The 12,752-nt window shown below is 41.3% G+C and overlaps 1 protein-coding gene across 6 annotated transcripts in view; it reads right to left on the minus strand.

Annotated features, from left to right (window-relative positions):
* Window positions 1-8,191: 8,191 nt before the first annotated feature.
* AMPH (amphiphysin) overlaps window positions 8,192-12,752 on the minus strand; it is a 227,339-nt gene continuing 222,778 nt past the window's right edge. For all 6 annotated transcript variants that reach the window (XM_070615428.1, XM_070615426.1, XM_070615429.1 and 3 more), the window contains one exon: window positions 8,192-9,411. In XM_070615428.1, coding sequence (XP_070471529.1) covers window positions 9,304-9,411 — 108 coding nt within the window. In that variant the 3' untranslated portion in view covers window positions 8,192-9,303. The remainder of the gene's footprint in view (window positions 9,412-12,752) is intronic.

Consider the following 12,752-nt stretch of genomic DNA (forward strand, 5'->3'; position numbering starts at 1 on the left):
CCAAGCACTGCCACTTGGAGGATGTGTCCTGGGAAAGTCTCTGTAAGTGAGAATAATGATGCTTCCTCTGGATTCATCATCCACCATGTGCCAGGGACCATGCCAATTTGTTTGTTTTTAAAATAAATGCTGTCCCCTCAACTAGAAGAACCTGTAACTAAGATATACAACTATGTACATGGGGGGTTTGGGGAGATAAAGCAGAAAAAAAAAAAAAGATCGGCACCAGTTGTTAGCCCAGGTGCCAATCTTTAAAAAAAAAACAAAATAATATAAAATAAATGCTGTCTAAGTTAGTCTTAAGCACAAGATAATTCTTGTAAGTTAATCCTTATAATAGTACCTGAAAGTAGTTATAATCAACCATATTTAGCAGATGAGATCGTCAGAATCTTAAAAAGTTTTACCCGCTCAGTTCAATTAATCAGTAGCTAATAGAGCTGGATTCAAACCCAAGTCTAACAAATTCCAAAACCCATGCCACCGTCCATTCAACATACATAGAATTCAGTATATAGATATATACAGAATTTCTTTTTAAAACTATGAAGCGTAAGGGACCATGAAGAAAATTTCAGAAAGACTGCAGAAATTCAAGAATAACTCTCCTCTGTCACCAAGCAAAGTGTATAAGAAATTCTTGAGAAGCAGTCATTCAATTAACAGGGGTAGACCTCAAAAGGTAGTATAAATTTCTTCTTGCACTTTTGAGTTAACCGTTCATGGCTTTTTGTAAAAGACTAATTTGTTTAAGGCCCTATCAGAAGTATTGATCCATGAAACAATAGTGAATACCCTTTTCTGAATGTCAAACATTGTGCATATTTATTCCTTCCTTGCAAGCACAAAGTAGGTGTTACTGATCTCAATTTTGCAGATGAAACAGAGGATTAGGGTGGTTAAGTAACTTAACTGGAGTTGCCTAAGAGCACACCAAGAATTTGAACCGTGTGCCCGTCTCCAGGGCCTGTGCCCTAAGTAACCTGCTTGGCTGGTTACTATTTAGGGATTAATTTCTGTCTTCATTGGGCTGTTGCATTTGAATGCAAAATGTGATGTTGTTATACTTCTGATTTGTTTTCAATTCCCTGATTCCTGCTTAAAAAGTACAGTATTTTGATCGCACGTTGCTTACACTGACTTCTAGCACCCCCTCCTGGCCATTGCAGGTATGTCTCATATGCTATGTTCCTCTGTGTTGGAGCCCCAGTAATCGATGTGTATTAACAGCAGAGACTCAGCATAATGAATGAAAGGACCCCGAAATGTAAGGCAGGAACCCTGTTTTTCCGACGTGTATTCCTAATTTTGTATTTTCCAAACCTGTATTCCTAATGTGAATGGTAGTTTTAAGCAAGTGACTCCTTGCCAGGCCCCATTTCCCCAGCCTCTAAATGAAACGAGTGGATGATGTTTTTGGTCCCGCCTAGTTCTAATAATTTGTGATCCTGAACTGAATTGATACTCCAGATATTGAAATAATAGGTGTAGCAGAATGAAGAATGGACGCTGATCATTTTATTTTGATCCCAGCTATAATGCATGTTGCTTGCTTCCTCTCGATTCCACTCTAGGAAAATTCTATTCCAAGTAGGTTCCTTGACAAAAACACATTAATTCCTAAAGATCTTGTGATGGTGTGGCTAGCCAATGTGTATGTTTCCCAGTCTGACCACTACCTGAAGCCCATGACTCCAGCAAACTTATTTCTGGCCAGTATAAAGGCAACGCTCGAAACTCCTGCCTTAGAAGAATGTGAACACTGAGGCTTAGAGAGGGTAAGAGCCCATGTGCGCGCACACACACACACACACACTTACACACACAGGTGCATGGACACAACTGCAGTAGATACCGAAGGCTGAATTGTGCTGATTCGTAAAGGTATTTGGTTCTGGCCCTGTCTAGAAATCAAAAGAGAAGACCCTTAGTAAATATAAATACACAAAGTAGAATTCTCTTGGGGACATGTAGAATTTGCCATCTGTCTGTAACGCCCCACCATGCTTCAACTTCATTCATAATTTTAAAATGTTTCAGTGTTTCATGGTATTTAAAAATCAATGGGACTGTCAACAACATACTTAATATGCTCGTCTCTGAAGGGCATGGTTGTTGACTATGGTTTGGAAAATGTCTTGGCTAAAAACTAAATTCTCATACTTCCTTTCATTTGCGTATCACTGAGCTCCCCGAGGGCTGGCATGAGTGTCTGAATCCATTGCTCTCAAATGTGGGAGCATCCTCAGTCCAGGTTTGCTTCAACTGTCTTGGAGAAGGATGCTGCCTTGAGGATAAGGCCAACTCCCAAAACCAACACACAATGGCCAGGGCCAGCTAGAGGTCCGGTGGCAGCTGGTGTACAAGGATTTTCCCTGAAGAAGGAAAATGACCTGTTTTCCACAGCCATGGAAGAAAATGAACAAATTCCCTTCAGAATTACCCTGATCTTAATTTACTAGTTGAAACCACTTTCTGAGATTGCCGGGTTATGGATTGTGGAACATTAAGTCTCAAAGTTTAATTAAGAGATTTCAATGGGTTATCCTGAAATTAGTGCCTTCTGGGTGTCTCCATGATATAATACTTTCTGATTTCTTTTTGTTTTTTGCTTTTTTTTCTAACCTTAGTTCTCATATTTTTCTGTCATATTTCCCAGTGCATGGCACACTATCATCATTAATCTGTGCCCGTCATATCATATAGTTTTATATAGTTATTTTATTCTGCTTTCCCCTTCATTGTCTATTCCACTTCCCCCATGAATGCTCAATCTAATGTTTGATGTGTGCCCTTCAATCCTGTGCATCTGTGAAAACTAGAGTATTATTTGTGAATGATGCATTTTTACATTGATGTAAGTGGCTTACCATTCCTATCTATCCCTGTCCGTATGTCTGTCTGTACACCTAGCACACCCCTCCTCTCTTCTGCTCATTGCCCCAAGGCTTGCAGCCACTGCTTTGCATCCATTCCTGACTGTCACCAGCGATGCTGTGACTGACACCTCAGGGTCTCTTCATGCCCAGAGTAAGCATTTCCCTGGGAATGTATGTTATCTGACATTTTAATTTTCACCAACATGATGGCTACTAAGCAGTCTCTCATTGTCTTATGAGATTATTGGCCCTGGTCTGATTATTAGGAAGCTGAGGGGCTCTTCTTATACCTGGTATCCAATGAAAGGCCTCCTTCAAAGATTTGCCTGTTCTAGTCCTTTACGTACAGCGACAAGGAGGTTGGAAAGCAGAGGGTTATAGCTTACAGCACAGTCAGGCTGCCTGGACTATGGCCTGGCCCTGCCGCTTACTGACCTTGAAGAAGTTTCTTCATATCGCTGTTCCTTAGCTTCCTCATCTCCATGAAGTCAAAACAGCAACTACCTCATAGGTTTATGAAGATTCAATGAATTGATATATGCAGAAAACTCAGGAAAGTGTCTGGCAAATAATGAACATGCAACAAATGCTAGTTGTTATATTTACTATTAACAGTAATTTATTAATATTATAAATATAAAAAGATGAAATGATATAATTAAACTATTAAAATCATATTAAGATTATAATCATTATTATTAATTTCCTGTTGACTTGAGTGAGTTTCTTATGTATTCTGGATATTTACTTTTTGTGAGTTTTGGCTGTTACAAACATCCTCAGCAAATCTATCATCTGTCTATTAATTGTCTGAAGTACCCTTCATTAAATAGAAATTCTCAATTTTGTAGTTAAACTTTATTTTTGGCCATATACTTTGCATACTTTGGAGCCTTGTTTAAGAAAACTTTTCCTTCTCCAATATCACAAAAACATTCTTATAATTGCAGATTTCAGTCTATGCTGATCCTTAGATTAGAGTTTCTAGACTTCCGTGAGCTAATCAATCACTCAGTCTTTCATTCATTCACTTGGTGCACTTGTGTAGAAGGTTCTGGTGCGGGTTCAGAATACAGAGAAGGTTGATAGTTTAGCAGTTAGTGGGGGAAACGAAAGACTAAAATATAGCATTTTCTCACTAAATTCAGTAAGAGGCCAAATGGGTACAGGTAGAGGGGTGAACCGGTGCAGAAGGCTCTGTTGAGGAGATGGGACTTGAACTGTGCCTTGAGGGCAGGGGGAGTTGCAGAGGCAAATAGGAGAGGGGAGGGCATTCCGGGAGAGGGCGGTTACAATGGGGTGAGCAGAGTGTAGAGGTGCAATGGGAGGGCAGGAGGGGACAGAGGAGATGTGTCTGATGGAAGCAGAAGACAAGTATTGGTGAAGACATGGGGGCTTTGAAAGCTAAGCAGAGGCATGGAGATTTAATACAACATATAATAGACGTTCATCATTCGTGTGTGTGTGTGTCTAAGAAAGAGCGAGCGTGTGAAAGAGTGTCATTCTGACATCAGTGTATGTAACGTGGTTTGCGGAGTGGGCCAAATTGGGAAGACCAGAAGTAGGGAGATGAGGGGGACGACAGGGCTCCAATGTTGTTCTTGCAGGAATGAGGACCACTCCTAGCTCAGGTAGCAGGGATGAAAGTGTGAGGTCGCATGATGTTTTGAGGGAAGAAACAAAGTTAGGTATTTGTAATCTGGAAAATGAAGACAGAAGTGAGCTCCCACATTCTCAGGCCTAGGGTTCTGAAGAAAGGGGACCCCTTGGTGGTGCCCTGTGGCAGGCGTCCAGAGAAGTTCCTTGAATACCAGGTCTTATTTTGTGGTCCCAGTGCACAGTCATGACACTTAGCAAGAGCTTGTCAAATGTTTAATGAACAAATGACCATGTGGACTTGGGAGCAAGGATCGGACACTCCAAAGGAAACATTCTCTGCATCCCTGGAAGACAACCGAGGGACAGAGATTGATATTGCCCCACCCCAACCCCCATTCCAGCACCCTCTGGGAGAAGGAAGAAAAATTAGTAAAGGTGACAGAAGGAACAATCAGAGAGGTCGGAAAATTCATCTCTTGGAATCTTAGAGTTTGGTGGCATCATCAAATGCCACAGAAATCTTGTGGTCATGGTAGGATGTTGGAGAGCAGAACACAAGGACACCGAGTTTAATGATATTTATTGACGGGGAGGGTATAAGGGCATCAGCCAGGGAGCAACGTGTTAGGAACAAGATGCTCCTGCACCACACTGGATCTCCGTGGCACTAGAATGCATCGGGAAGCGTTTCTCTAGAGCTTACAGCAGACCTGCCCTGGTGGGTGCCAGGGAGGGCAAATAAATACAGGACTCTGACCCAAGCTGCAAGACGAAGGCAACCTGAGTGTTGGACCTGAGATCACAGGGGACTGGGAGTTAACTGGACTTTAGGTAAACCAAGAGAAAGTTGAGACATCCTTCGAAAGAGCTTCAAGGGACCTGGCCTTCCTCTCACCAGTGGCGCAGCAGTTAAGTTCGCACCTTTCGCTTCTCAGCGGCCCAGGGTTTGTGGGTTCGGATCCCGGGTGTGGACACGGCACCTCTTGGCATGCCATGCTGTGGTAGGCGTCCCACATATAAAAAAGTAGAGGAAGATGGGCACGGGTGTTAGCTCAGGGCCAGGCTTCCTCAGCAAAAAAGACGAGGACTGGCAGTAGTTAGCTCAGGGCTAATCTTACTCAAAATAAATAGATAAACAAATAAATTGAAAAAATCAGTATGTGCTGTCATTAAGCAATCTTTATAAAGGATAACCAAGGAGTCACAAACCATTTGGATGGACTGTTGAACTTATTCAAGCATATTTTATTTGGCTTTTAAGAAGCATTTATCAAACCCCTGCTGTGTGCCTTGAGGACAGCTGCTGTAAACAGCTAGGGCTCGTGTCAGCCTGGCCCTGCATGACGGGATGATCATAAAGCAGGTCCAGGACGGGCAGAGGTCAAGGATGAACAGAACCACAGGGCTCTTGATTTTCTATGATTGCTAAGAGTTCATCGCTCATCATCTTCATGCAGCTATCAAACGTCCAACTCCATTTATTCGAGTCCTTACACTGGGAAAACAGAGCTACACCACCAGGTAGCGGAACTGTGTGATCAGCTCAACTCCAAGGTCTGGCACATAACATTTATACGGTTTTTACTCGGGTTGCAAGTAAAAACCAGGAGGCAGCTTGGGCTCCTTTGAAAAGAGTAGTGGAGTCCTACAAGGCAAATCCGTTTATTTCTAAGGCATCAAGGTGTTCGGCCGTGCAACTTGTGTGGAATGAAGCACCAAGCTCGGTAATCGTTAAACGCATTGATTTCTCATAACCTTTGCAATTTCCCAAAGGTTTCTTTTTTTTTTAATGGGTCATCAGAATGGGCCATGGAGTCATGTACGCTTTTTCCAATAGCCTGATTATAGGCTTCTTTATGTGATAAAAGAGGGCTCAGAATTCCCAGTCTGCAAAATCTTTCCCTGGTAGCCCAAAACATAATGGATGTGGTGTTCTGCCTCACACAAAAGCTGTCCCAGCTTTGTCAGAAAGAGCAGGCCATGGTGGAAGCAATGTGACAGCATGGTGCATGAAGCTGTTCCCATCCCAGGGCCCTGGCCAAGTGGAGATGTTGTTAAAATTTCAAATTGCCAAAGAGCTTTGCTTTGCAATTATATGCATCACTCAGGTTTGAATGAGAGTCTATACGTGGTGGAATGCCAGATAGGTGTCTGCTTAATAAAAACCACAGGCTTTCTTTATCCGATTCTTTGAAAGTTCTATGAACTATTTGAAGGTTCGAGTGCCACTGGGTTTGTAAGAGAAATTTTAAAACATGAAGCGGAGGCTTGAATAGGGCTTCTTGGGTCAAGGCCATTTGGAATAAAATTTAGCTACAAACTTACCAATATATGACCAGGTGATGCGCCTGTGATGGTTTTGTGGCCTGAGAACTTGAATTAGACTAAATGAGAAACGGACCTGAAAAGTACTTCACACTAGTAACCACAACGACTCCTTGAAACTGCTCACTTGTCCCTTAGAAAGTCCACAGAAATGGAGAAGTATGTCCCCTCCATCTCTGGGGACATCTCTGGAGATACCACTATGCCATCCTCCACCCCTCATCCTCTTAATTTTCAGTGCTTTGGAAAATCCAGGATCTTGAAAATTCTTAAAACAAATAATCTGCTTACCTTTATTTGGTGTTAAAATTTTTTTTCAAGGCTATAAACCAGGACAAAATAGCTAATTAAAAACATGTCATTTTGGAGGAAGTTGTTAAATTCATCTAGGAATGTTACAGGTGTCGGTTAAAGTTACCTAAGGTGCTATGTGCAGACAAATTGTACACTTTGACATGCACTATAGGGAGGAGTATGAGAGAAATTCCAGAGTAACAGCTCCGGGAGATGTAGCAATTATCTTTGTAGACTATTAAGTGCATTTTATTATAAAAACCAATTTTTCAGTCTCAGCTTTCGACCTCTCGCATGTACTCCCAATGTCAGGAATGGCTCTCTATTATCAATCTCACATCACTGCACTTTATTTGCTGAATTATCACTTACGCCGCTGGGCAGCAGCATGCTATTTTCTTGCCCTAGACTAGCCTTCATGATGACCCAGCCTCCCTGTAAATTAGCCCCTGGAAAACTCTTCGGTCAATAATCACTATTTCTCTATTAACACTTGCACATCCAAGTCAGCAATCCAGCAGGAGAATGCAAACCATGAATCAGAAATACATACCAAATCTAAAAGTCTAATGATGCCCATTCTGGATCAGCTTATATTGTGTACAGAATTATATCGGCAGAAAAGAATCTAAATCAAATGAAGGGTTTTTGTTTTAAGAATTCTCTTCTATAAACAATGGCCCAGCGAATTGACTTTTCTATTCTATCAGATCTATTTTTTTTTTATGTACCTACGAACATAAACATGTCAGAAAGAAAAGCCACCCAACAATGAGGCTGGTGTGAGAAGAGACTGCTGATGATGAAGGTTGCCGGATTTTCCGTGATACACAGACTGGGTGGCCACAGCTGGCACCTCTGGGGGCCTCCACCCACAGCTGTTATTTGTGCTCTAGTGATTGCTGGGCAAGAGGGACCACCAAGTGACCAGCAATGACTGGGATGAAGGGGTGTGGAGAAAGGAGGCAGGCTGCAGGGCGCAACTCCAGGGAAAAAGCATATTTCTGCACAAATAACAACTCCAGCGTACACCGTTTCAAGGAGTGCATCTGACTGAAACAAGCTTTCCAAAACAAATGACTCATCAGAAGGAATTAGGGTAATTGCTGGAGATTACCAAAGGTTTATTTGGAATGACACAGCACTGGAAACATAACTGTTACAGATGGTGTGGATACAGCATACATCACCTATCTTATTTTAGGACGATCTGTGAAGATGAGCTGCATAAATATAAAGAGGTGGAAATATATAGGAGCTTTTTTGAATAGTGTTCCTTTGGGGTGGATTTACATGCCCCATCATCTGGCCAATCTCAGAAAGGTAGATGTTGAGACTACCTAGCTGCCCATCCCGACTAGCCGACCGCCAGCCTCAGCAGCCGGACATCTAGATAATCAGGTTCTGCTTTCTCCAAAGGGGCGGCCACTCAGACATGCTACTCGTCATCGCATCCTCAAAAATGCACATTACGAACACAGATACTGTCGACTGTTTTGGCAATGGGATGACTGGTTTTGCTCAGAGGCAAAACTGCAACTGTAATGCTGGACGAAAGAAGAGCAATGCATGTATCAATGACACTCGAGAGGCCACAAGCTACAATGGAAAGGAAAGCAACTATGCATATGTAGTTGTGTGCATACACATAGATCCAAGAGTGATGGAAACTAGCTTGTGTGATTGTGTGTCCATATATAGAGAGAGAAGGGTGTGTTGGAAAAGGACATTGAAAACTTTTGCAGCAGTGTACTTTTAAACACAGTAAACTTGAAAGGGAGAGAGAGAGAGAGAGAGCATGTGCTCAGGGGGACTGAGATAATCTCATACTACAGGATAATTCAACACAGCTTCTGCAGGACAGCCACTCAATACCATACACTTGGTGTGGAGAGATTCAGGTTCTGGTCTGGAGAAAGCTACTTTAGAATTGGCAGGACGGGATCAAGTACAAGAGTCTCCAGAGCTTGGACAAAACACAAAGAAACCTGTTATCCATAACATGGGGACCAATGAGGACTTTTTTCGTAATTGACTTTTTTTCTCTTACATTGTTTTGCACACATGCGCCATTGATATATCCTTCAAGCTTTGTCTGGCATCAGTCTGTAAATCATTAAGAGCTTAATAGCAAAAGTGACCTCTTCAGGTTTTCCTGAAGGTTTAAAAACCCAGTAACCAGGCTCTCTCTACAAGACTTTCGGCCCTAATCCAGGCGCCGGGTGAAGTTCTCCGGAAACAGGCCTTTGTAGGTGGCGAGGTCTCTGTACTGAAGCCAGTCTGACTCCTTCACTCCTACCAGCCAGCCCGCATCCTGCAAGAAAAAGACAAGGCTTTCAAAGTCCAACAGACTCCTGAGAAAATCTGCACTGCCAGCAGTAAAATAATTTGCTTAGTGTTGTGGTCCTGCACCAGGATGTCACATTACACATAAACCAGTGTGCTAAGATCAGTGGGAAGCCTTGTCCCAAATAAGCTGTTAATTAAAAAAAAAGAAGAAGAAACATTTGAGATTATTTATTTTGTACATAAAGTATAGTTAACTGAAAGTCAATATTAATATTATAATTTTGTATAAAATATGGTTAATCGATGCTAACTGGATTATGACATGAGTTCTTTTTCTTCTTCTTCTTCTTCTTCTTCTTCTTCTTCTTCTCCCCAAAGCCCCCCAGTACATAGCTGTATATTCTAGTTGTGAGTGCCTCTGGTTGAGCTATGTGGGACGCCACCTCAGTGTGGCTTGATGAGCAGTGCCATGTCCACGCCCAGGATGCGAACCAGCGAAACCCTGGGCCACCAAAGCGGAGCGCACGTACTTAACCACTTGGCCACAGGGTCGGCCCCATGACATGAGTTCTTAAGGAACAGAAAAGGATTCGAATTACAGCCAGTGCAAAGAGAGAAGCAACATGTGAAAAAGTGTCACGCACAGGAACATTCTCTGTCCTCTGGGTCATAGTGAAAGAAAGGCTTGAGGACACCTGGGTTAGAATACAGTGCTGACAAGGCCATGGTAGGTCTCACATTTCATCCCGAATCACTTGCTTATAAGAAAGACCTCTGCGCCCCAGCTTACATCATTTAACCCAAACCAACCACGTATACAGGGCTTATCAAATAATAACAGCAAGATATGTCTCACCTGATATGACTGCTGTGTTTGTTATTGCTGTTATCCTAATTTTTCAAGTTTATATAAACTATAAAGCAGTTTGTTGTCATGACATTCTTGTTGGAAACATTCATGTATTCTTTAAATTCCTCGTAAACATCTGTCTATCGTACAGGTGTGCCATCACAAAAATGAAGACATTTAGCCACAGAAAGGTTAAAGAACCCATCTGCGTATGGTTGTACAGCATGAGTGATGACACACAAAACTGAGAAAGGAAGCTGCTGTCTGCCCTCGGCCTCCTAAGGATAAGCAGACGCTACTTGGAAAAAGCTGAGTTGAAGGAAGAGTATTGGACGTACAGACTGTATGAAGTGAAAGTGGTGGGAAACGATTATCTTTATTATGTTAACCAATAGAGGAAGGAGATCCCACTTAAGATGAAGGATGGCCAGAAGCAATCTGAACCAATCTCCAGTTCAAGTACATCAGATAAAGCGAGGTCTCAAAAATTAAATGAAGAAGCTGAATACATTCCCTTTGGATATAATCTGAGACTATAAATTGGCGCTGCTATATAGACAAGAAATATAAACATTTAGACAGGCCAATTTTGAAGGCAAAAAAAAAACCACCACTGAGAAAAAAATGACAATAAAATAACTGATAATATCCTAGCTGATGAGGAAAAGTGTCCTCTTTAAAATTATGATGTTATGTATGTGAAGGACAAAGCTATACTTAAAGTAAAAGATGATATCTAAATATTTTCTAAACCTCCAGGAAGCATATAAAAGGCCGTATTTTCCTCACAAGTGTCTATATTTGACTTTATTTACAGTGAGTGAGAAAGCTAATGGAGCCAAGCAGAGCCATGCATTTGAAAATAGTTTCAATAAAGATGAAAAGGAAAAAACTGGCACAAACCCATAATCAAGATATATTCCCACATGTATAATCTGAAATCCAACTTAAAAAGTGAAGAATAATAGCCAATATCAATCTTTAGCTGAGGAAAATATGGAAAATTAAAATTTGACTGCTTAAAATAGTAAGTAGACTAAAGATTTCCAGTTTGGGTAAGAGCAAAATAGCTTGTATCAGACAAATGCTTCTGCACAGAACAATAATAGACACTAGAATAACCATCTGTTTATACATATCTATATATGCATATGTATACATATATGCAACTATCAATATATAGAAATGACTATTCGTTGTAAGATATAAGTTTATATGATGTTGTTCTTCTAAATAATGGGGTTGTACATATACAACAAGTATTTGAAGGCACTGAGGGTGACCAGCAGCATGCAGGAATTGGGAGATGTTTAACCCTTGAAAGTTGGGAACTGCACTGACTGAGAGTCATGCTGGTACGCCTTGCCCCTCTCCACAGGGAGGATTATCCTGTCTGTGTGATGCAAGGTATTCAGAGGAACAAGTTAGAGCTGCCAGAGCAGCTGCACTTTTATGGGGGATATCCTGAAAAGGAGAGCGCTATAGAGAGGGGTCCCCAAATATGCAGAGAAACTTTCCTGAAATCCTGAGCTGCCCCCCAAAGCTGGGAAGGCATAAGGGGCACCACAAGGAGCCTGGGAGAAAGCAACAGCAGAAGGCAAACATGCTAAGTAGAAACTTAAGCACTGCCAGTGGAGGGGAGGCAGAGTTGAGTTTGAATCTTACAAAGTTAGGGAGCTTGATAAACCCTTTGGGATTTCTACTGAAATCCCTGAAGAGCCATGTCCTAGAGGTAGAGATGCTGTCCCAGAACTAAGAATTCATCCTAAGAGTAAGGGCAAAATTGAAACAGACCCATCCTAACAAAGCGTAAAACAAACGTACAGGAATTCAAAGTAATTATCCAGCAATTTAAATGTCTGCTAGAAGAAAAAGGAGTAATCTTCAGGGAGAGAAAATAGATCCAGATTCTCTACAATGTATGATCCACTGTGTCCGGAATCAATTAAAAAAGTTACCAGACATGAGAAAAAATAGGAAAATATGACCCAAAGATCAAAACCAAGCAACAGAAATGTACCCTGACATGGCCCAGCCTTTGGAATTAGCAGTAAGAAATTTAAAGCAGCTATTATAAATAGGTTCAAGTACTTAAATTGAAAGATGGTACTAATGAGAGAAGAGTGGGAAATCTCAGCAAAGAAATGGAAACTATATAAAAGAGCAACATGGAAATTATAGAACTGTGTAAATATAAAATCTGAAATGAAAACGTCACTGAATAAGCTGAACAACAAATTCAAAGAACAGAAGAAAGCCTCACTGTACTGAAGACAGATCAACAGAAATTATCCAACCTGAGTACCAGAGAAAAATAAACACTGGACAAAAAAGAACAGTCTTAGACATCAAGAAGTCCAACATATGTGTAATTGGAGACAGAGGAAAAGAGGAGGAAGAGAAAAAAAATTTAAGAAATCATAGCTGAAAGTCTTCCAAATGTAGTGAAAAACATCAGGATACAAGCCTAAGGAGCTCAGTGAGCCCCAAGCATGAAAACTATAAAATGCCAACAC

This window comes from Equus przewalskii, chromosome 4, assembly GCF_037783145.1.
Source record: "Equus przewalskii isolate Varuska chromosome 4, EquPr2, whole genome shotgun sequence".
In the NCBI taxonomy this organism is placed as follows: Eukaryota; Metazoa; Chordata; class Mammalia; order Perissodactyla; family Equidae; genus Equus; species Equus przewalskii.